This window comes from Alexandromys fortis, unplaced genomic scaffold (assembly GCF_014885135.2).
Source record: "Alexandromys fortis isolate MF-2015 unplaced genomic scaffold, M_Fortis_MF-2015_v1.1 scaffold_216, whole genome shotgun sequence".
Classification (NCBI taxonomy): domain Eukaryota; kingdom Metazoa; phylum Chordata; class Mammalia; order Rodentia; family Cricetidae; genus Alexandromys; species Alexandromys fortis.
In genome coordinates, this window is record NW_026068089.1 from 1,933,046 (window position 1) to 1,958,293 (window position 25,248).

At 48.0% G+C, this 25,248-nt stretch overlaps 1 protein-coding gene across 1 annotated transcript in view; it reads left to right on the forward strand.

The window, feature by feature from the left end:
- Positions 1-25,160, forward strand: part of Scn8a (sodium voltage-gated channel alpha subunit 8) — a 176,080-nt gene extending 150,920 nt beyond the window's left edge. Inside the window, exons 21-27 of the mRNA XM_050122500.1 lie at positions 4,101-4,223; positions 9,243-9,527; positions 11,297-11,350; positions 11,777-11,914; positions 12,743-12,847; positions 14,301-14,571; positions 18,971-25,160. Coding sequence (XP_049978457.1) covers positions 4,101-4,223; positions 9,243-9,527; positions 11,297-11,350; positions 11,777-11,914; positions 12,743-12,847; positions 14,301-14,571; positions 18,971-20,118 — 2,124 coding nt within the window. The 3' untranslated portion in view covers positions 20,119-25,160. The remainder of the gene's footprint in view (positions 1-4,100; positions 4,224-9,242; positions 9,528-11,296; positions 11,351-11,776; positions 11,915-12,742; positions 12,848-14,300; positions 14,572-18,970) is intronic.
- The last annotated feature ends 88 nt before the right edge of the window (positions 25,161-25,248 follow it).

A 25,248-nucleotide genomic window follows, 5' to 3' on the forward strand; every position in this document is an offset into this window, starting at 1 on the left:
TACTCTAACTTAAACCAGATTCAAGGATGCCAGCACACACCCCTGTATCCTGCTCTGCTGCTAAGAACGTCCACCTGCAGGTCACCACTTATCTAGCAAGTGTTTTCTTTATATACTGGGCAGGAAGAAGGTGAAGCAATAGGACAGGCATTGCTAATTGGCTATAATCTGTCAGCTCCTCTAGCTTTGGCAATTGTTGTGGGGCCTCACATTAGCTCTGAAGACTGTCCCTATACCAGTTGTTGATAATCAACATCAATTGAATACTATATTCTGTATTGAATTGCCTTAGTTCATAAGTCCCAGAAGGACGAGTGGACAAAGCCCCAGCCCTAGAGAGCTTGTACCAGCTTCCCCAGGTACTCTAACCTAGCTTTAGGTCAGGTAACACAGACTGTGAGAACAGCGCCTTTACAGGACCTCTTTCCTCTGTCCATTAATCCCTGTGTACATGTTTATTGAATATCCATGTTGTGCAAAACCTGCTCAGTGTTGTAGAGTGTATAAAGAATATCAACCATAGCTTTTCTCTTGGAGCTAAGAAAGTGACACACAGAGAGTCATACCCTGCTGTATAGGGATAACCTACTCAGTGATAATGGATTTAGAAATTTCACTTCTACATTGTTGATGGATAATCCCAGCACTTGGGAGGCAGAGGCAAACAGTTCTTTGTGAGTTTGACGGCAGCCTAGTCTACAGAGTGAGTTCCAGGACAACTAGAGCTGTCCTGGACAGTGAAATCCTATCTCAGGTGGAAAAATGTGGATGGAAAATAAGGCACTGATTAGCACCCAGATAACTAGACCTGCCATGAGTGTTTGCTGTCCACTGGAGGAGTGTGTCTCATTTTGCGGACACTGACAAGCTTGTAGGTATCTATAGCACCCCATCTCCCCCGTGATAACTTCGTGTCTGAATCACTCACCTCCATGCCTGTTGCCCTAACAGATATTCATTTTTCCTTGCTGTCTATTAAAGCCGCTATGATCCCTGCTTTTATAGACCCACGAGGAAAGTCCAGACATCTTACATCCATTCTCTTTATTCGTAAGCCATGTGGATTCCCAAACAGTCACGTTTTATTTTTCTCAGGTCTTTGTCTACATTGGCTTTTATTTCCTGTAAAAGAATTGTATCACCTTTCTCTAGGGAACATTCCCCCATTACTTTCAGGGTTAATGAGCACATCCATTCCAGAACGGGAACCTCAGGCTGACCTTGGCTCCAATATTCGCTTGCTTCTGTACCTGCAATGGCCTCAACTTTGTCTCTTTAATGCCTTTTCTTTGTTTTTTTTTCCTCTCTCTTTCTCTTCTTTTTTTAGGTTTGATTACTTTGTACACTTGAATAAATGTTCTGATTATGTCCTATAGGAGTTTAACATGGAGACCCAGGAGACTGAGAAACAGTCCAGAGGGGACCTTGCTGGCCTTGCTGAGCAGCTGAGCAGATCCCCTCTCAGTGGTGGCTTTAGGACCAGCCTCTTAATTGGCCTCTGTACCTCCTCTACCTTCCTCCCACTGCAGTGTTATTAGTAAAGCTGCTGCTCTTCAGACCTGGGGTCCTCCTGCTTGACGTGGGGTCTCTAGACACTCAAAGTTTAGGTTCTTGCTATCTATACCCCCCAAAGCTTCACAAAGTGAAGCTGCTCCAGAGGACTTTTGAACTGAGCTACCTAGTTGAATGGAGTAGCTTACCTTCAGATGTCCCCTGAAGACCAGCTAACAGTTGGGCAGTTCTAGACTCCATGGGGTTAAGAGTTGACTTGCAGTTTGGAGAGGTGGCTCGGCAATTAAAAGTGCTTACTGCTCTGTCAGAGGATTGGAGTTCCATTTTCATCGCCCATGTGACTCCAGTTCCAGGGGAATGACAAAGCCCTTCCAGCCGCACATGTGTGTACGCACATACAGGCAAACACATACTTAAAACTAAATAAATCTTTTTGTAAATTAAAGACATAGTTGGCTTTTCCTGACTATAGTAGTCAAGAGACAGCTCCATATAAATTTTTATTAATCGTTATAAATAAAAGGAAAGTGATAGGCTGGCTGCTGTAAGGGTTTTTAAGACCCTGGACTTGGGTAAAGATTAACCTCGCACCACCATCACGGACCATGGAGAGCCTAGGAGAGCTGCGCTTCCTTCCTGTTAGCTTTGAACACTACCTAGGGCTCCGCAGAAGGCACCAAAGCTGAGAGGCTATGAGTATGTGCTTGCGGGCTTGCCTATGTTAGAATTGAATCCTTTAAGCCTACTTCCTGTCCTTTCATTGACCTTCTGATTCTATCCTTATTAATCCTAGTTCTGAATTATAAATGTCTTCTTTAAAAAAAAAATAAAACTTGTAGCCAAGCTTGGTGGCCTTTAATCCCAAAACACAAGAGGCAGAGGCAAGCAGATCTTTGTGAATTCACGAGTCAGCCTGGTCTCCAGAGTGGGTTTCAGGACAGCCAGGGCCACATAGAGAAACACTCTCAATAAAATAAAATAAAGATTTTTTTAATGTTTATGGATGTAGCTCAGTAATAAAACACTTGCCTAGCATACACAAGGCCTGGATTTAATCTCATGCAGAAAGTGTGTGTGTGCACATGCGCGCACGCGCGCGCACACACACACACACACACACACACACAGATGCATGCAGTGGAGACAGAATAAAAACAATCTAAGAAAGATCAAAAATAGCAGACGAAACTAAGTTGTAGATTTTTTTTTTCTCTTATCTTAGAACCCCCACTTCCCAGTAGAGGGAATATTTTAGCCCATCCCAGAATCATGTTCTAATACAATAGAATATGGTGTGAGAAAAAGGCTGCTGTGAGAAGCCCTAAGCAGACCTTCTCAGATAGGACTGGGTAAAGTATGTCAGGGCCCCTGAGGAGCCCTGTCTTGCTCAGGTCTAGCCCAGGCAGCTCTAGGTGTGGCTAGTATCTGGTATCAAGAGTTATCCTGATAGTAGGGGCAAGGGGAGTTTGCTCTTGGGGAACAGGGAGGTTTGACCTGAATTTAGGCTTGCGGTCCTCACTCCAGGACATCAGCAGTTCAGCTCTGGGTGGTTCAGACACACTGATCTGTTGAAATACTACCATGTCACCTGCGTGCTGGAGCTAGGTCTCCGCAGCCTGCCCAGGGAGACCGAGCACTGGCTCGGGTCAGCAGTCTGGGTCTCGTCCTGGCCTCTGCACTACCTCTGGTGGGGATTTCTGTCTACACATGGGATGACCCTCTCCCCAGTCTCTTCTAGTTACTGTGTTAAGGAGCAGAGTCATCGAAGACTGTCCTCAGACTGGCAGAGGCCAGTGCATTTGGAGCTATTCTGGAAGGAAAGAAGGGAAATGACAAAGAGGATGGATTTGGTTCCTGTGGCCACAAAAATCCTATGGCCATAAAGGGTGATAGTTGGGCTTAAAAGATGGAGGCTACAGTTAAGAGTAAGAGGGAATTGGGTAAGTAGTTCTCAAAGGGTCAGAGTCCCACCGAGGAGGCTGTTGGGGAAGACAGTCACCTGTGGTACTTACTGACAATGTTTTCTTTGTTAATGTACTGACTTGTCCAATTCTCAAATGGTTTCTTGTCAACCAGGATAAGAGAGCTTGTCCTTGTCGGAAATCCTAGGTGGCTGAGCTGAGGATGGGCAGCTGGTGTGGAGTGTGTGTATTTATCTGTATTCTTTTCCATAGGTACCATTAAGTATGTCTGGCTTAATTTAATGGGAACTTCTGGGAGCCGCAGACTGTAAAGGGCGAGGGTAAGGTTCTTGTCATCTCTTCAGGCTCCTCTCCTTCCAATGGGACCTCCTCCTCTCCCTCCCCGCAGCCTCTTCCCTTTCCAACTTGCCTGTGTGTCCTGCGCCTGCCCTTTATTCTCTCTTCCCTCTGTGTTTTTCTTCTGCCTCTTTCAACCACCTTTCCTTCCAGGTCGTTTGAGTCAAGTTGAAGTAGGCTGAAGTAGGCAGCCGGTGTCACCCATTTCCTCTGCTGGGGCCCCCGTCTGTTAAATCAGTGTTAGGGGTTTTATTCTAACACACTGGAACCTCTCTTTTCTTTTCTTTTCTTTCTTTTTTTTTTCTTTTTTTCTCTTCTGTCTCCGTGTAGGTCTCTTTAGTCAGCCTTATAGCTAATGCCCTGGGCTACTCGGAACTAGGTGCCATAAAGTCCCTTAGGACCCTAAGAGCATTGAGACCCCTAAGAGCCTTATCACGATTTGAAGGGATGAGGGTAAGCTATTAAGAGCAGCCGATCCTTCTGCATGCCAATGGAAACTGTTAAAGCATGCTAGAACTGATCACATGGTGGGACTATCATCCCAGCGCGGGCTCTGTGATGCAGCCGCTGAGATGCAGCCGCTGATTTGGTCCTCCACTCTCTTCCTCGCAGCCGCCCCATGTGCAGGGGAGCTGCATTAAGCTGCCTCATCACACTCATGTTGGCCCCGCCCCCCAACAAAGTGCCGCTGTAGAACCTGTTAACACTGGCTCCCTTCCTTTGGCCTGGCTTACCTGTAGCACTTGGGGCGGCTTTCTGGGCTGTTGAACTTATAGGGAGAATCACCAGGTGCAAAGAAGGGGAATTACAACCTAGAAGCCCACTGAAAAGCATAGGTTGAAGGCAGGCAGAATGCTGGGTAGGGGCAGCAGCCAGATGGGTCTGTGGCCTTGAGGTCACTAAGAAAGCAGCCAAGAAGGGACTTGAAGACAGGATGGCAGGCTTGGAACTGGGGGCAGAGCAGAATTTGGCATGACCCCGGGAGAAGAGATGCTTTTCTTTCCATTCTGATTCCTCTTATTGCACCTTGTTGTTCTCAGCCCAGTCCCATAAGGACTGGAGCCTGTCTGTAGCGAAGCTTTTCCCCTCCCCCAACCCTCCGCCCATGCTCTGTGGTCCCTGTCCTCACTCCATCAGAACAGCAGACAATGCTAGGTGATTGCATAGCAGCTGGTTCTGAAATTTCTTGAGACCCCCTTCCTACTTGGACTACACAAGTCCAGACAACACAGAGGTTGTCACCTGCCATATTAGAAACAAGGCTTTCTCTTTTGATGGTTTTTCTTGACTCTTTCTGTTTTAATAATTGTTAGTGTGTACAGATATATGTACACACCCTAAAAAATTGTTTTCCATACAATCACAGGGGCAGCCCGTTCGGTGGTGATTGTTGCCCTGTGCTAATCAGAGGGGCTGGTTATACTTATGGGGCCCAAGAAAGCACACTTAACTTTAGACATTGAATCCATGCAGGAGAGCAAAACAGAGGATGTCTTTAAATGTACACATGTCAGAACTTAGGCATGAAAACAGAACAGTTGCAATGGTCCACTTGAAGTAGACTGACAAAGCTAGAGACCAGGACAGTGCAGCTGTGCCCATTCGTTGTCTGTGAGCCTGGTCACTCGTCCACAGAGCTAAAGGTGACAGGCACTCTTTGGGGACTTAGGAAATTTATTATTTTAGCATATGAAACGAATGCTGTCTGCAATGAACTCCCGTTTACTCTAAGCACAGTCACAGATGGGCTTACTAATGTGAGCCGTCAGTAGCCCTCCCGAGCGGGAAGGACACTTCCAGGGCAGTCAATTTGTTCTACTTAGAAAAGAACTCTAAGTCTTCTCCCACGAGTAAGAGGTTCCAGCGTGTGGGTAAGACAGGTACTGTTCCTACCAATGTGTGCTGCTTCAGAGTCAGTCGATGGTTGAAACGGCCATGGTGTGAGTGGGAGCAGGATTAAAATGTTTGTCTCTGCTTCCCTATCTGCACATGTTTTGCATAAGCAATAATAAGCTTTAGTAGTTTTAGAGTTAATAATCCACCTTGGTGGCAGAAACCCTATGGACTGGAGGCAGCTCTGAACATTCTATCAAAGGCGTTGATTACTAGACCTGAACCTAGTCCCTAACAGGGATCCTGGACCTCCTAAAGGAGGTCTCCACTCCCTAGCACGGCCATCTAGCACTAGGAGCTCTCTCCATTTGGTTGCTTGTTTCTGTCAATGTGTCAAAAGCAGTGGTCATGAACCAGCTGGAGGCATTTGCCCAGAGGAAGTGGTTTGAGTTCCAGATGCAGGAACCCTTCTGGTGAACCCTCCTTTCCCACTCAACTCCTTTCCTCCCTTCCCACTCCTCTCATTTGCCATTCCCCCAAAACTTGGACTTGCTGACTCTCAAGTAGATTAGAAGCCCAAAGTCCAGAATAGGTGATCAGCTCAAAAGGGAGGTTCAGTTTTTTTAATTACCTTGCTGTTTTTTGGTTGAGGTAATGTAGGCGAGAACAGATGTGAGCCCAGAGCTGCAAGCTGCAGCAATAGTGCTCAGTGCAGGGAAGGGAGGTCAGTCCCTGTCCGCCAGCAGTGCTAGCTGGCTGCTTGGGCGAGTGGAAAGGGCTCAGAGATCCATTCCTGCCCTGAAGCCTTCAGCCCTTCCGGGGCGGAGTACGTACAAGAAGATGCGAGGCTACGTTTATAGCAAGCTACCCAGTAGTACCTGTGTTTACTCAAGTATGACTTTTTTACCATGGGGTGTGTGTTTCATTCAGTAGCTTGGCTTCTTCAAAATGCCAGCATTTGCAGGATGCCACCTAAAACTCTGAGCTAAGAAGCCTGACACATTGACCATCACCCATGCAGACGGGCTCAACTGTCACTGTGCTGCTCTGGTGCTAGCTCAGCCTTTCCCTTGAAAGGGGATGTCGTCCCAGCCTACCCTGGGGTACTCACTTCAGTCTCCTCTCCTTCCTCAAACCAAAGACCAGAACTTGCAACAGTCCTGCTATTGGCAAAGGAACACTTGATGTCGCTCCTTGCTTTTCTCTCCTCCATAGTAACCCTTCAGCCCTTGCTGTTAGCGCCAAGGGTGTTTGCTGCTGTGAGACGTGCATGCATCTCTGTGGCCAGTGCAAAGTTGTCGTTAAAGCCATGTTCCCTCTGCCAGACGCGAAAACTAGCTCACTGTAGCCAGAGTAGTGTCCTAGGCAGTCTGGGGATGGCAAAACATAAGAACTAACATCCACTGGATTTTTCTCATCAGTTAAGTTGTGTTTGTATCCATTGCTAAGTATAAGCTGCCTTTGAAAAATGCAGCCCTCTTACAGGTTTCTAGAACCTTCCCTTGAGTTCTGTGTCTAAGCTGTGGAAATCTAGCCTTTTCCAATAATAGATTTCATCATAATTGGAGCAGTGTAATACCCAGCGAGCAGAGGGGGTGATGTGGCGCATTGAGAGCATTGTCGTTAGCAGGGGGCTTGTCATGAGAGGGGAGAAAACACTAACTGGCCCTCCAGAGCAGTCAGTTCTGCCTCGTAGCGCACAGCTTGGTGAAGTGTCCATAGCAAACAGAGCGGTGAGTGAATTCCACCAAATCTGTTTACTATTTTATTTGTAAAACTAAGGTAAGAAGTTCTCTAGTAGTTGTGAATAACAAATAAAACTACACTGCAGAGGCCAAGACTCAGCTTAGAGGAGAAGCTCTTGTCCAGCACAGACGACAAAGTCCATTTTACAGATACCTTTTAGTATATAGGACTTTTTATCCTATGAGCCATAAGGCTCAGATTAGCATCAGACTTGAGAAAATAAAGATTCAGAGAGGTCGCCTCAGGTTAGCTAGCTCCCCCTGCTGTCAGTATCTTGCATCCATAACTTCCTGGAACATGTGGACACCTCGTGGGCCAGGATAGACTGAGTTTGATGAGCTCAGCAGCACCCTTACTGTGGGGAGAATCACAGAGCAGGCATCAGGCTGACTTACCTCCAGGTCTGCACCCCTGGGTGCTGCCCTGCCCCACACCATGGTGTCCCAGAGCTCTGTCGTCACGGGCCACCACACGAGTTTGCAAAGCTTCCTGCAGTCTGCTCTTACTGTTGGAGAAGCCACTGTTCCATTTGTGGGTTGTCCCCTTTGCCTGTTCTCTTCCACACTTCATTGTTTTGTGGTGCTCCCACCAAAGGGTGAACACTGTAGAGTGAGGAGGTAAAAGTCAAATCTATCCACACCTTTGGTAAATGCACAAAATAGCATGGAGAATCTCCAGAGTTCAGAAATCCTGGGTGCCCTTACTTGAAGGAATAGGTGTTTGTAGAGCTGACCATCTGGTCTACAAGAGGTTTCTTGGTCTAAGAATTAAGAAGCAACTGCCTCTCAGTCTAAAGATCTTCACATATGAATTGGAGAGTGACAAAATGGGCGATTTAAACGGAAGAGAAAATATAGCAGTTTTCCGTAAAGGGCAGAACAGGTGTCTTCCTGGCCATGTCTTCCAGTGAGTACAATAGGAAGTAGAAACATACAGCTGTCGGGACAGCCTTTCCAGCCTCAGCGGCTCTGCTCCAGTGTCACTGTGTAAGCTCTGAGCACTGGTTAAACTATGGGGAGGGGAGATCCTGCCGGCTGCCCCCAGCACAAAACCTGGGAAACTGCCGCTCCTAAAGGCTCTTTGTTTTTGTTTTTGTTTTTTTTAATTTGATTCCTGGGCTTCATTTACTAATTTTTTTTTAAACAGTACACCAGTCTTTAGTTCCAAGAGCAGTGATCTAACCCAAACCTTCCAGAAAGCTTTAAGCCATTTTGATTTCTAAAACTGAAGAATGGAGTTGAGGCCTGGACCAAGCAGAGGCATGAGAAGCCAACATATCAGAAGGCAGAACCACAAAGAACCTTCAGTGAGACTCACATCTGCTCTGATTTTATCTTAAACCGTTTGGTAGAGGGAATATAGCTTTTTCTTTCTTCCTTGAGCCTGCAAAATGTGCATGCTCAGCTCTTGCCTGAAAAGAGATAACTGCCTTGCATAGGTGTAAGACTTTCCATACTGTGCTAACCCAGAGGGCAGCTGATTCTGAACAATCGTGCCTTGGTTTTCAGAGGGGGAGTGTGTGTTGAAAACCTTCTAGTGAGATTGTAATTGCTCAGAGTTCCCTGGGCGAGGGTGTTTTGTCAGTTGAAAATGAGGGAGACTGGACTAAGAAATTGTTTTTCTGGTCCCAGGTTGGTGCTTAGAAAAACATTAGAGTCAACTTGGGCAGGGGAATTTGTATAAACTGAAATTAACACGATTTATTAAAATTTACCCAAATATAGTACAGAGACTTACATATTTGGGTCCTGCTTGTGGACCTGTCCAGTTATGCAAAGACAACACGGTGCTTTCATGGCAGAAAAGCCAGAGAAATATCATTCCCCTCCTGGAAACCAAAACAATGTTCTTCTTCACTTGGTGCCCGCACTCAGCAGCCCCCTTCCAATGCAGGTGGTGGTGAATGCCTTGGTGGGCGCCATCCCCTCCATCATGAATGTGCTGCTGGTGTGTCTCATCTTCTGGCTGATTTTCAGCATCATGGGAGTCAACCTGTTCGCGGGAAAGTACCACTACTGCTTCAACGAGACCTCAGAAATCCGCTTTGAAATTGACATTGTCAACAATAAAACGGACTGTGAGAAGCTCATGGAGGGCAACAACACAGAGATCAGGTGGAAGAACGTGAAGATCAACTTTGACAACGTGGGGGCCGGGTACCTGGCCCTCCTTCAGGTGGTGAGTGTTACTGCAGGCTGGCCGGTGGGCCCCGAGGACCAGGGCAGGCAGGCTGCCCACAGAGAGCCCTGCGCAGAGTCAGGATCACTCTCCTCCCCCCCGGGAGGGGGGTCTTGAGAACAGGTCACTCCCCTGTCACTTAGAAGAATCTGCTCAGCAGCAAATAGAATTGCTGCAGGGGAAAAAAGGTGCTAGCCCGGTTCTCAGCCTGTGGGTCGTGACCCCTTGTGTTGCATATCAGATGTCATTTACACTACAGTTCACGCCAGTAATAAAGTTACACTTGTGTTGGGAGTCACCACAATACAAGGACTGTGTTTAAGAGTCACAGCTTTAGGAAGGTTGAGAACCACTGTACTAGAGGGACCATCTTCTCTCCACCAGGCGGTGTGCAGCTAAAGTGGGAGAAGATGGATCCAAAGGCCTGTTTGATAGAGTAGGAGCCCCTTGTGCTAAGGGCAGGGAAGACTGCCTGCCGCCACCCCTGCCGCTCAGCCCCAGATGTGGGGCTGGGTGTGTCAGGGAAGAGGCTCATTTTAGATGCCAAGCTGCTTTTGCCTAAGCTTGTTCTACCAGCTCTAGCCTTCTTGTCCCCTTGCCTATGCTTGGAGCATTTGTTGGCTGAGACCTCAGGCTGGTATGGAGCAGACACACTAACGTTTATTGGATATGTAACTTGAGACAGGGTGCCCGATTCTCTGACACTTTGATGAAGGTAGATGATAATACCTTGCCTGGTTGTTAAGAGAATTTGTGCTTTAAAAAAACACCTCTCAGCACAATGCCTAGCACACAGTTAACTAAGGTGTTGTTATTTTGTGGTTTTGTTCCTGTTACTACCATGCCTACATCATTCAGTTGTTGTAAGTATTAATTGTAAGAGTGCAGAGGAAGCTCCCAGCCTAACCTAACCGTGGTGAGCAGTTAGATGCAGTAGAGGGACAGCTAATGGACACACACACACTCCTGTCCCATGATGGTACCTTTGTTGTCCTGTCACAGTTTAAGAAGTTGAGGCTCCTTGGGGCTTAATGGAAGGGAAGATAGAGCCCTTGCCTAACATAGGTTCAATCCCGCAGCACCACAAAATAATTAGCTAATGAATTAAAAGAAGAAATGGGTTGAGCTCATGACTGGACTCTGAGCAGCCCCAGAGAACCAGTGTGCAGCCTCCAGCTAGCTCAAGTGCTGGTTCTCCACATGTGCCTGGTCATCCAGCGAGGGAAGCGGGCAAAGCCTGGAACCCGGTGAGCATAGCAGAGCTGGAGACTGTTGAGCCGGTTGTGCCAGCTCCAGCAGGCTGAATGAGGACTGAGAAGACCGCATGGAGGAAGCCATTCACAGGCTGCGTGGCGTGTTAGTAAGGATGAGTCCCACGCCTACGGGGTTGTCTGTTTGATGCAGCTGTGAGTGCTTAGGAACCCTTTGTTAGAGTGGCTTCTTGGTGGATGTCCAAATGCCCAGTGGGCTGCGAAGTTCACACACACAGTCTCCCTCCCTGTTGCCACCATGGGCTATGCACTCAGACCCTACAGGCAAGAGTTAGTGCAGCCATTACTGTCTGTTCCTTCGCCAGGCTTTGGTGATTTCAGCCACTGTCAGAGACTCTTTGGAGTCTTTTTTGATAAAGTGACTCCTATGTTCATAATGCTATACTCACCTAACCTATTCTGTATTCTTGCCGAACCTAAGCCTGGCCTTTAGGACCCTGCCTTGACTCCCAACCACTCCCTAACTGGCACAGTCTAATGACTGACTCTGTTTCCCAGGCAACCTTCAAAGGCTGGATGGACATCATGTACGCAGCTGTAGATTCCCGAAAGGTAAGGACACGTGGTAAAATGTGACTGGCTTAAATGATAGAAAGCAACTCTACAGTAGATCCCTCAAGGGCAGAGGGGGCAGAAGAGTGAAGGACCCCCCCTTCTGGACACCACTGTTTGTCCTACTGACTCTGCCTGGCTACACCCTTGACCTTGGTGGCAGTGACTATGCTCAGTCCTGCCACCTAGTGAAAGTGTAGAAGACAGCCCTCCTTCCCCCCCTCTTCCCTGTTCCTTATCCCCAAAGTGACAGTGCCCTTGAAGGACAGGTGTGGACCAGGGGAGTGCAGAGAACCTGAGGCCTTCACCACCTGCATGTCAGCCACGCGAAGGGAGAGGGCTGGTAGCTTTAGCATGTTGGAGTCAGCCCTGCCCAAGACCCCAAGCCAGGAACTGACTTAATGCCTCTTTCCTGCCCTCCGACAGCCAGACGAGCAGCCTAAGTATGAGGACAAAATCTACATGTACATCTACTTCGTCATCTTCATCATCTTCGGCTCCTTCTTCACTCTCAACCTGTTCATTGGTGTCATCATCGATAACTTCAATCAACAGAAGAAAAAGATAGGTGTCCTCCCCACATCGCAGTGGTCACTCTGGCATTGTTTCTAAAACTCAAATTGTCATGGTAGGGCTAGCCCCGTGTCCAGACAGCAGCCCCAGCCAACAACCCCTTTTGCTTGGGACTGAACTTGTCAATGTGTGCTTCACCAAACATTCCCTGCAGTCTCACATTCCTGAGGCCACTCCTGTTGGGGCTTTCCCAGAGGGAGGGGAGAAGCAGCAGAGACTGCCAAACAGAGAAACAGAACTCGTCAGTGATCCCTGGCATCCATAGCATAGTGGGATTTCAAAGCCATCCTCAGAGGGTCCATTTCCTCGCTTGTCTCACGGGGGTAATAGTTCTTCCAAAGCAAACTGGATAACAGACTTTCTCTTGTTTATAAGTTCAGTTTATTTGTCCAGTGAGTCAAAAAAAAACCCCACAAGTTACAAATTTTGAATTTCATAAAAAGTGAGTTTGCCATTTGTGGCATTCAAAAATCTTTCTTTAAAATATTTGGGAGGGGAGTTCTGGGCACAGCGATGGCAAAAGCAGACTAGTCTCTCTTCATAGTTCCAGGCCATCCAGGATTAGATAGTGGAACTCTCTCTTAAAACAAACAAACAAACAAAAAAAAACCAAAAAACTACATTTTTTCCCCTGGATGTAACTGTCTTCTGGTCCTTTGCTCTTCACTTTCCTGCCTGAGAGCCTGTGGTCAGACAGTCCTGTCTCACTGTGTGGCCTGGCAGATCCCAGACCCCCAAGCTGACCTTGGAGGGAGAGGCTCTCTGTTGTCAGCCGGTACAGCAGAGCAGTTGTAATTGTCCTCTTTCTCCATCCTTTACTTTGGAGGCCAGGACATCTTCATGACGGAGGAGCAAAAGAAGTACTACAACGCCATGAAGAAGCTGGGCTCCAAGAAGCCTCAGAAGCCCATCCCCCGCCCCTTGGTAGGTGCACTGGGCAGGTGGAGCTAGTTTCTTACTCCTTGGGGACCCACCACCCAGCTCCCAAATAAACACTCGGATACTTGTTCTTACTTATGAATGCCTGGCCTTAGCTTGGCTTCTTTCTAGACAGCTTTTCTAACTTAAATTATCCCATTTCTCTTTAACTACGTTTTGCCTCTTGGCTTTTACCTTTCTTTATTCTTATCTCTTTCTTTCCTCCTTACTCCGAGGCTGGCCATGTGGCGGGGTGGCTGGCCCCTGGCATCCTCCTCTCCTCCTTTTCTCGTTCCTTGCTCTCTTCCTTAGATTTCTCCTCCTGTTTATTCTCTCTGCCTAGCTATTGACCTTTCAAGTTTTTATTAGACAAACCAGGTATATTAGACAGGCAAAGTAACACAACTTCACAGACTTGAACAAATGTAACATAAAAGAATGCAACACATCTTTGCATCACTAAACAAATATTCCACAGCATAAACAAATGTAACACATTTTAAACTAATATTCCACAACAGGCAAGCTAACTGCATACTGCACCTCTGGTTGGGAGGAACACACTAGGGTCACTGTGGAGGAGGAAGAGAGAAGTGACTGACTGCCTGGTGGTGCCTGCTGACCCCCTGCTCGGGGGCCCCACCCACAGCTCAGAGAGACATCACTGACTGGAGCTAGGAGTGATGCGGCTAGTGCCTGACCTGTGCTGGAGAGAGCACACTGCCAAAATGAACAAAGGGAACTGAATGAAAACAACCCCTCCCCTAACTGTGCAGGATAGGATCTGGTACCCAGGCATGGTGGCACCAAGTCAAGAATGTCACAAAGCTAGAGGCCAGCCTGAGCTACATAGTAAGATTATCTTTCAAATAATAATGTTCTCGGCTGCTGTACCCTTAAACATCATGGCAAGAAGGGTATGATGGCAGGCAGTTTACATCCCATAACCAGGAAGCAGAGAAAGGATGTAGTAGGAGCTGGCTCCTCTTGATGCCATCTGGACTCTAGCCAATGGGCTGGTGCTGCCCATACAGGAGTTCCTGCTCCCTTAACTAGCCTCATGTACATCTAGAGGTATGCCTTACTCATCTCCTGGGTGTTCTTCAGTCCAATCAGCCAGAAATGAAAATGCAGAGAACAAGAGAGGCTGTTTCCCAAGCTCTACTCCACTCCCTGAATTTGGAAGCCAAGCTTTTCTACCACATTAAAATATAAAAACCATGGCACCTGGAGAGGTGGCTCAGCTAAGAACATGTACTGCTCTTGCAGAGGACCCAGGTTTGGTTCCAGCACCAGTCAGCAGCTGCAGGGATCCAGGGCCACACTGCAGGCTCTATCAGCACTCCTGACAGATATTAGGGACACCACTGAGAAGGCGACCGGGAGCACATGATGAGCAGGGAAGCGGCTCTCTGACTCTAAAGGCTTTCGTGAACACTCTCCCATCTTCCCTTTGCAGAACAAAATCCAAGGGATTGTCTTTGATTTTGTCACTCAACAAGCCTTTGACATCGTGATCATGATGCTCATCTGCCTTAACATGGTGACGATGATGGTGGAGACAGACACTCAGAGCAAGCAGATGGAGAACATTCTCTACTGGATCAATCTGGTCTTCGTCATCTTCTTCACCTGTGAGTGTGTGCTCAAAATGTTTGCCTTGAGGCACTACTACTTCACCATCGGCTGGAACATCTTTGACTTCGTGGTGGTCATCCTCTCCATTGTGGGTGAGTGGACCCCGGCTGCGAGAGTGAGATTCCTGAGAGCAGTGAGTCAGGGTGGGCAGCCTGCCCTGCCTGTGTGTCCTCAGCCTTCTCACAGACCTGCCTGCCAGGCTGCGTGGGGAGTGTGTTTCACTGAGCACTCCCAGCCCTGAGGCAGGAGATAAACTTGCTTTGTTTTCAAGAGATTCAAATTCTACCAAGAAAGGCAAAAGAAACTTGTTTTTTAAATGTGGCAGTGGCCTGGGGAGATGGCTTAGCTGGTAAAATGATTTGCTCTATGTCTTCATTAGGGTTTCTGCTGCTGTGATAAACACCGTGACCAAAAGTAACCTGGGGACTCACGGTTCCATGCAACAGTTCACCTTCAAAAGCAGTGAGGGCAGGAACTCAAGCAGGGCAGGAACCTAAGGCAGGGGCTGATGCAGAGAACATGGAGGGGAGCTGCTTATTGGCTTGCTTCTCTTGACTTGCTCAGACTCCTTTCTTATAGAACCCAGGACCACCAGCCCAGCAATGGCCCCACCTACAATGGGCTGGGCCCTCCCCCATCAATCACTAGTTAAGAAAATGCCCTACAGGCTTGTCTACAGCCTCATCCTGTAGCTGCAGGTTCTATTCTCAGTTGAGGCTTCCTCCTTTATGATGACTCTAGTTTGTGTCAAGTTGACATAAAACTAGCCAGTCCACTGGACAAGAATGAGGGAGGACCTGATTTTGATCCCCAGAACCCAGGTTCTGGGGATGGTGTACATACATACTTACAATCCGTTCACTGGGGAGTGAGGGATAGGCAAATTCTCTGGACTCACTGGCTGGCCAGTGTCGTCCACTTGGTGGGTTGTAAGGAACCCTATCTCAAAAAACAAGGTAGATAAATGCCCCTCGACCGAAGAATGGATAAGGAAAATGTGGTATATTTACACAATAGAGTACTACACAGCAGAAAAAAATGACATCTTGAATTTCGCAGGAAAATGGATGAAGCTAGAAAACATTATTTTGAGTGAGGTACCCAGACACAGAAAGACAGTTATCACATGTACTCACTCATAGGTGGTTTTCAAACATAAAGCAAAGAAAACCAGCCTACAAACCACAATCCCAGAGAATTTAGACAACAATGAGGACACTAAGAGAGACTTACATAGATCTAATCTACATGGGAAGTAGAAAAAGACAAGATCTCCTGAGTAAATTGGGAGTATGGGGACCTTGGGGGAGGGTTGAAGGGGGGAGGGGAAAGGCAGGGAGGGGAGCAGAGAAAAATATAGAACTCAATAAAAATCAATAAAAAAAGAAAAATAAACAAGGTAGAAAAAAACTGATAAATGATACCCAAGATTGACCTCTGGGCCTACACACACACACACACACACACACACACACACACACACACACACGGCAATAGTGAAGTATGAGGTAACAAAAGCGTGGCTAGAGATGGCTAATTGAATGTCCTAAGCACATTCTGGGGGCAATGGTCACAGAGGCACTGCTGTAGCCACAGTGCCAGCTACTGAGATGACACTAAGCAAGTGTAGCTGGATAGTCCCCAGATTGTCTCACCGGGACCAGCTACTGAGATGACACTGTAGGCAAGTGTAGCTGGATAGTCCCCAGATTGTCTTACCAGGACCTCACAGCCTCACCAGAACCAGGCTGTCTGGCTCGCTCTCTGGGAGGCAGCAGAAGCAGCACTCAAGCTGGTCCCAAAGTTCATGTTTCCTTCAACCTCAAAACAGAGCAGGGTTGAAGTTCTGGTGGGTGAAGAGAGAAGTACAAGCCTACTGGCTATCGTCAGGACATACTGCCTTCTTAAAAGGCACCCCAACTCTGTGTCCATGCCTTGGTTCCAGGTAAGAATCCTCAGAACCGTGGGAGGCAGCCCAGGAGCAGACAAGTTCCAGGACAGCCAGGGATATATAATGAGACCCTGTCCTAAACAAACAAAAAAGACTTACTTATGTTTATGAATGTTTTGCCTGCATATGTATTTGTGCACCACATGTGTGCCTGGTGCTTGTGGAAGTCAGAAGAGGGTGCTGGATCCCCTGGAACTGGAATTACAAGTGGTTGTGAAACACCTTGTTGGTTCTGTGTACCAAATCCAGGTTCTCTGCAAGAGCAGCAAGCGCACGTAAACGCTGAGCCTCTCTGCAGCCCCATACTGCCCACTTAGACTGCAGCGCCCTGCACGAGTAATAAAGGTAGCTCACATCTTGATGAGACATGCTGTGAGCCATGAGGTTCCCGAGACATGTGGCTGGTGAGCGAGCACTCACATATTAGGAAAGGCCAGCCTCAGCCTAAGTCCGTGTTCCTAGCTTCCCTGACAATGTGACCCTTGCCGACTGGACATGAAACGTCACTAAATGAGCTAGAAAGTCCAGACAGTCCTGCCCCGTGTTGTGTCGCCCTCTAAAACAGTGAAATAGTGGGGCTTTTGATATGGAAGTTTTATCAACTGCTAATATATTCAGGAAGGAGAAGCATGGAAATTCTCTTCTTAAAGTAAAAGGAAAGCCAGCGAGATGGCTACGTGGGTGAGGGTACTGACTGCCAAGCCTGGTGACCCGAGCTTCCTCCCCAGGACCACTTGGTAGAAGGAGAGTCCTCTGACCTTCACATAAGTGTAATGGCATGCACATGCACATACACTCAAAAACAATAAAAATACTAAAAATATTTTTTTAAGTAAATTGACCTGTGAAGTACCCGGAGCGCCCTTCTCATGGTTCGCTGGGGACGGACACTCACCCTCAAGCCTTTGCTCAGGTGTGGTGGCTCTCTGAAAGCTGCCTGCCCTGTAAATACATACATTGTAGCCTTACCTGTTTCTCTTACATAACTGAGGAGCAAAAAGGAGGGAAGGAGGAGTCTGAGGCCACAGAGCCAGCACCAGGTGATCAATCCTAGAGTCACAGCCTCTGTGAAGGAGCGTGCCTGCCCCATCCAGGCTCACCTTCTTTCCCTTCCTGCAGGGCGAGATTCTTTCTGGCTTTTTTTTTTCTTTTTCTTTTTTTTTTTTTTAATTTTTACTTTATGTATTTTGTCTGCATGTATACACGTGCACCATGTTTAACTAGTATCCCCGGAGGCTGGGTGCTGGGAATTGGAAGGTGGCCTTCTGGAAGAGCAGTGGGTACTCTTAACCCCTGAGCCATCTCTCTCAGTCCCAATTTTTATTTTATTATCTTGCGGTGGGTATTTTGTGTGTATGTATGGGTGTGCACCACATGCATGCAAAAACCTGGGGGCCAGAAATGATATTGGATATCCTGGAACTAAACTTATAGATGGTTGTAAGCCACCACATGGGTGCTGGAAATCGAACCTAAACATGAACAAGGGCTCTTAACCACTGCACCACATCTTCAGTCTCTTTTTCCTGGCTTACAACCTTCAAATGAGAGCTTCTTGAGCTTTCTTCGGCTGGTCACAATACATAGAGATCTCACGGCTGAGAGACACTTCACTGGTTAGAAGCTGGTGTGCGTGGATGCTCATCTTGTCTCCTGAGCACAGAGAGTGCCTGTAGCGAGCGGCCCCGCTTCCTCCAGCTCTCGCTGCTGGCCCTTCCACCTCCTCCTCCTGTTGCTCTTCAGTTTGAAAACGATCTGCTTGAGGCAGGTCCACACTGGCTTGCAGTCAACTCCTGCTGGCAGTTTCCCTGCTTGGAAACGGGTTTCTGTTTACATCTTTCAGCTCAGAATCTCAGAGCACCAAGTAAAAGGCCAGTCTGGACGGCCCCTTAATCTCTGAAGCTAGCTCGCTTGTGAGGAGATGGGGATGAGAAACAAACCAAGAGTAAGATATACTGAGGATGTGTAACATTGGCAGAATAATCAGGACATGAAAATCAAAGGGAAGTCTGTCGTTCCCTGTTTGTAGTTTAGAACCTGATGGCCCTGTGGAGAGCATGTGAAAAGCTGTGTGGACACACTGAATAAACGACCCTCCCATAGGAAAACAAAGACCCACTTTGTTACTCGAGAGGAGGGATAATGGGAAGTCACTTTTATCTGAAGAACCAGTCTTACAGACAACAAAATTAACATCTTGAATACATAAATTGAAAGATAGTCCTGTATCCTTTCCTAAACATAGAGGACACTTTGTTATTTATGAATTCACACATAGTAAAATTGTTAAAACTCCAGAGCCATTGAGGCATCTAGGTGCTCCAGGGTTAAGTGCTGGCTGCTGTTAAATTTCCTAACTGCGCGCACATTCTCTGCTTTTCTGTGTGTTTAGAGTGTGCAATTATCTTACTATGAGGGTTCAGCTCGAGTAAAAGGCACTCGTTCTACGTGCCCTTTGAACTTCTGCGCTTCTAATACCAGGTAAGAGGAGGGAAGTGTGACTCTGACCGCAGTAATCATGTCCTCTGTTCCTCCTTTAGGAATGTTCCTGGCTGATATCATTGAGAAATACTTTGTTTCCCCAACCCTGTTCCGAGTCATCCGATTGGCCCGCATTGGGCGCATCTTGCGTCTGATCAAAGGTGCCAAAGGGATTCGTACCCTGCTCTTTGCCTTAATGATGTCATTGCCTGCCCTGTTCAACATTGGCCTTCTGCTCTTCCTCGTTATGTTCATTTTCTCCATCTTTGGGATGTCCAATTTCGCATATGTGAAGCACGAGGCTGGCATTGATGACATGTTCAACTTCGAGACATTTGGCAACAGCATGATCTGCCTGTTTCAGATCACAACCTCGGCCGGTTGGGACGGCCTGCTGCTGCCAATCCTAAACCGCCCCCCTGACTGCAGCCTAGACAAGGAACACCCTGGAAGTGGCTTCAAAGGGGACTGCGGGAACCCCTCAGTGGGCATCTTCTTCTTTGTCAGCTACATCATCATCTCCTTCCTGATTGTGGTGAACATGTACATTGCCATTATCTTGGAGAACTTCAGTGTGGCCACAGAAGAGAGTGCCGATCCGCTGAGTGAGGATGACTTTGAGACTTTCTATGAGATCTGGGAGAAGTTTGACCCTGACGCCACCCAGTTCATCGAGTACTGTAAACTGGCAGACTTTGCAGATGCCCTGGAGCATCCTCTCCGAGTGCCCAAGCCCAACACCATCGAGCTCATCGCCATGGACCTACCCATGGTAAGCGGGGATCGCATCCACTGCTTGGACATCCTTTTTGCCTTCACCAAGAGAGTCCTGGGAGACAGCGGGGAGCTGGATATCCTGCGGCAGCAGATGGAGGAGCGGTTTGTGGCATCCAATCCTTCCAAAGTGTCCTATGAGCCTATCACAACCACTCTGCGGCGCAAGCAGGAAGAGGTGTCCGCGGTGGTCCTGCAGCGTGCCTACAGGGGACATTTGGCTAGGCGGGGCTTCATCTGCAGAAAGATTACCTCCAGTAAGCTGGAGAATGGAGGCACAAACCGGGAGAAAAAGGAAAGCACCCCATCCACGGCCTCGCTCCCCTCTTATGACAGCGTAACAAAACCTGACAAGGAGAAGCAGCAACGGGCAGAGGAAGGAAGAAGGGAAAGAGCCAAGAGGCAAAAGGAGGTCAGAGAGTCCAAGTGTTAGAGGATAACGGGAAGGGAGCTCACCCTGGCCGAACCCAGGCAAGTGACAGCTTGTTTACGAACTTCCTGATCTCAAGGATACAGAGCAGCTGTGGAGACGCTGTGCCGGAAGACCTAGACCAAACAGTCTGCTTACGTGGGACACGGTTGCATCTTGAGCAGTGACCTGCTGAGGGCAAAGGACCCTGCTCCCTGGACTCAAGATTTTCTATTGCTTGGACAGGTGGTTACTGCATGTTCCACACTCAGTCAATGCAACTTAGGACTACACTAACAGGATACAAAACAGAGGCGGCTGCCGGGACCAGCAGATTGCCGTGCAGCCAAATGGATTTTATTTTTTCATTTGTTAATTCTCAGAAGCAGAAAGCATCATTTTAAAAGTTTGTTTGTTCATACAAACAAATTTTGCATTCTTACATTAGTTAAGCTAAGCAGCAAAAAGAAACACACACACACATTCAGCCAATGTCACTAATTGTCTATTTCTTTGACATAAACAGCATCTTCTCCACATGGGCGTCACGTGGTTTGGAGATGGGTGGGGAAACAATCAGGGTTTTTCAGGCTGAGGAGGACTTGCTCAGGCCAATTCCAAACATTGTGCTCGTTCAACGCGTAGAAATGATTTGCATGATGGCATGCCGTGATCAGAAGTCATGCATGAGATCCATACACACCCCTGCATTGGGTCGGCCTTTGGACGGGACCCAGCCCTGCACCGTTCACTGTATTTGGGGGAATGGTAAGAGTTCCATACCGGCTGCAAGTCTTTCTGAGTTCTTAGAAGTCTTTCATACCTCTGGGTAGGGAAACATAACTAACCAATTGACCACCACCACCAGAACCAATCCAACCCAACAAGCAGATGGATCCGTTGTGTGTACATGTTTAACAGACATCTCAACATAAAGCCATTGTTGCACATTTTGCAAGGTAAACTATCTAATGCTGCTCTGTCCAGAACATGGGGAGACTCTGGCCCCAAATGGCTTGTACTATTAATGTCACTGTAAAACCAAATCCTAGGGCTTAAAAAAAAAATAGAAAAAGAGTTCATTTGTATCTCGCAATATTATAGTGATGGGGAACTGACACTTGGGGAGAGGAAAAAGTGCTATTCATAGTAGCATGTTATCTCTAGGAGGCCTTTGGGGGATCATGGGGTGCTCACGTCATTCGGTGTCATGTCTGTCTACATTATGGCTTTTCTCAGGCTCAGGTAGATGTGGGAAGGGGTTCAGGAACTCTAGACCTGCAGAGGGATTACCACATGCTCCCATCTGCTGGTTCTTCCTGCCTCCATCACATTCCTTCAGCCAGTGGGACTTCCCTTCCCAGCCTTCCAGGGCTGGGTAAAGGCAGCAGCGTTGCTTGGGGTATGGCTATGAGCTCTTCCGTTTGTGATCTTCAGAATAATGGTTACTAGCAGGACCTGAGGTAGAGATGGAGCCAGCTCTGGGCCGAGCCCACTTAGTCCTGTTACTGTGCTGGCTTTTGTGAGAAAGGGACTCCGTAGTAATTCTTTCGGGTGTTGCAGCTTCCCTGGCGTTTCCTTTCTGTCCACCTTGCTGTCTGCTTAGTGGCCTGCCCACTGTCGTCGGGAGATGGCTTCTGAGGAAGCACCACATCTTCCATCCCATCTCCTGCTTTGCGGAAGGCAGCTGTTAGTCCAGGGGCATCTCACCTGACCACAGGGGTCCAAAGCCAGGATGCCACACTTGAGCGTCAGAAAGTCTCTCCAAACCAAGTGAACGCCATCCTTCCTGAGCATAGGGTATAGGGAAGTAAGCAGTCCACACTAGACACTCTAGACCAATCTGCCTTGCAGTAGAAGCACTTTGGATGTAATCTCACAGTCCACTCGACTAGTTTCCATAGAACAAACCACAGGCAGTCAGTGAGCAGAGCTTTCTCTCGTTGGACCGGTAGACACTGTCCAGCTGTCCTGAGCGTGCTGAGAGCAGCCTGGCAGTGTATCCGTGCCGCTGCCGCTAGGGCGGATGTAGAGAGCCACGTACAGGTGACGTCGTACACAGCACAAAACAGAAGCTGACGTGTGTGGTTATTCTTTTTAAGAGAATTATAAATACTGTAATATATAATTTTATTTTATTGGCATGCCTTTTGTAAATACAAATTACTAACTTATTAAATAGGAAATGGCTTCTGGCTTATGCCATTGTCATGTTTATTTTTATTTTTTATACTTTCTTTCTTCTTAGAACTAGATGCTGTCAGCCAATGTACACCCCAACCAGACAGACAGACAAAAAATTTTTTATTGCTAATGGTCTTTTCCAAAACAACAAAAATATATTTTTGTTCCAATGTGCAATAAATTCTAACCACTTCTATGCAAGATTTGGCTAAACTTAATCATTGTTCTTAGATCTTGAGGTGGGCAATAGCTGTGATCCTGCTAGGAACACCAAGCGCCATGTTAGTACTGTTGGTAAGCTGCTAGAGCCTAGATCTGACCCCTCAGAGAGCTAGCAAGAGCTTCAGGGAAGAAGCCACCCCACCCACTGATTAGCCTTCACCTGCTGCCCCTCCCCCTCCTCCCCTCCTCCCTCCCTGGCTCTCTGTCCACCCCGCTCCGCTCCACACTTCTGTTCCGTAGGCCACCATCACCAGCAGTTCTCACCGCAGTCAACAGGCATTGAACCTAAAGAATTGCTATGGCAGTTTTTGGTTGGTCTCTTTTTTTGTTTCGTGTCCTCACAGAGCGAGCAAGTGGCAACGCTTTGCCAAATATCCACGAAGCCCATCAATCAAAGAGCAGCAGCAGCAGCAGCAGCCAGTACCACTGCACATATATATATATAGATATATAAATATAATATAAATATTTATTTTTTTGTAGCCGGGTCCTTGGTGCAGTATTTATATTCCACAATCTCCTTTAAAAATAAAAAAGGACAAAAAGCAAAAAAGTCATGTGATGCTGTTCATTTAAACGCAGAGCCAAAGCCCTTGAGCAGCAGCCACCATGACTGCTGGCTGTGTGAAAACACTCCCCCTGTTCCTTAACTTCCTGTGGTTTAGGGTGAGGAGACTGGGACTCAGCAGAGGCTGAGAGCAGGGAACCTTCCCGAGTCCACATGGCCTGCTCTCACCCTCTGGACGCGAGCCACTTGGGCATCTGAAGCTGTGGGCAGAAAGAAACAAGCTCCCGAGCAGGGCCCCTGGAGCTACAGTACCCAGAGGGCTTCTTTCACATTATCTCCACAGCCTGCGTCACCTGTCAGAGACCAATACAGTGTTGTTAGTGAATCCATGGAGGCCAATGCCGAGCTAAATGAGACATGATTTTAAAAAGTCAAAAGGAAACAATAAAAGTGATCCTTCTCACCACCCAAGGGGAGCCTGTCTCCACAGCTGCTGTTCAACTTGCCCATTTTTGAATTCTGGAAGGTTCTGGAAACTGGGGACCCTGGAGCATTTGGAGAAAGGAGAGCCAGCACCTCCCGATGCCGGCTAAGTAGAGACTGTGCAAAAAAGCCAGGTCCTGATCCCCAGGTCCCTGCTGCCGACTCCATGTGGCATTCCTTAGGCTGAACCCTCCCTCAGCTGTGTCACCCAGCAGACCCCAGAGATGACCTCAGTCAACCCAGCTGGACTGGCCTTACTTCTGCCTTGTTCACGGAGATGGTTTAAGGAAAAACTAGCCCCACCCCCAAAGCTAGTGCAAGTACGATGCCCAGGGGCTCCTACTCCAAGAGCTAGTGCTGGGCCGGCCTCCATCCGCTCCCACAATCAGACCAGCAGACTGGGCTGACCCCCTCGGGGACATCCCTCTCCAGGCCGTGTCTCCTGGTCTAGGAACACTCAGGAGGATCTTGAAGTGCCCACTCTAGTCCACTCTAGACGCTGAATGGAGAGAGATGGCTGGTAGGTCAATCCCCATCTTTGTCCCTCTATGGAGGGTAAGGACTTGGTGACTTGAGTCCTGGGCATCTTCTGTAACGATGCCTCTTTCTTTTCTCAGATGTTGCCCAAAGTTTTGCAAAAAGCTTCGTTCATTTTTCAGGTACTCCCCACCCCCTAGAGAATCAGCTGCCACCAGTCAGTCGGGGAGGGGGGCTTCGGGAGAAGAGGAATCTGGGTGTGAGGCCAAGGCTTGCACCAGGCTAGTGCTGCTTGGATCTGCCTCTCAAGGCTTCCTCCATTAAAACACTCCTGAGGCGCCCCTGCCCCTGCCCCCACTGCTGTTTGCTGTATATAGAGGCTAAGTGGGGCGAAGTGGGCAGGTGTGCACATGTGGTATGTGTGTGTATGTGTGTGTGTGTGTGCGCGCGCGTGTGCGTGTGAAGAATGTACATAGGTAAAGGGGAGCGTGGTCCAGTGGTTCCAGAAGAGGGACAGAACTGTGTTCCATCCCTAACTTGACCACTGGCTCGCTGTGTGGCCTTGGGCAAGTCACTTAACCTCTCTGTGCCTCAGTTTCCCCATCTGTAAAATGGGGGTAATAATACTGACCTACCTCACAGGGGTGTTGTGAGGCTTTAACTAGATGTTTTGTAAAGCGTTCTGAGCTACAGAGACCAAGGCGCCAGGGAAGGGCAAAGCATATTTGGACTTGAGGAAGATGAACTAGTCCCATAAACGCTGCTATTCTGAGAGCCATTTTAAACTGCACCGCTCCACTCCCCGCTTCTCATCACCAGGACGGCAGGTCGAGAAATGTCTTTCCTTGCACTTGCTTCTGGGGGTTGTGATACTTCTTTCTTTCCCCTTGCTGTATCTCCCACCGTCCCCCTCGATTCTTTCCTTGTTCTGTTTATGCGGAGATGGCAGAAATGCTCGAGAACTGAGAATGTAAGTGGATGGGAAGTTTATAGTCTGAATTTTCAATTTTACTTTGTACTGTACATCTTTTTACTTTAGAATTTGCAATAAAGGGTTACGTCAATCTTGTTTTCAACTCTCCTCTTGGACTGGCCTGTCCTTCTGTCATGGCTTTTGCCCCAAGCCCCTTCCCCTGGACCTGCCTGGCTACAGATTCTCCAATCTCGGCTCATCCCTTGGTGGTGGGTGGGAAAGTGCCAGGGTTGTTCCCACTGCGTCCTCAGGAGGCCTTGCCCAAAGGATTGAGTGCTGCACGCTCCAGGCAGCTCCGGAGTCAAGA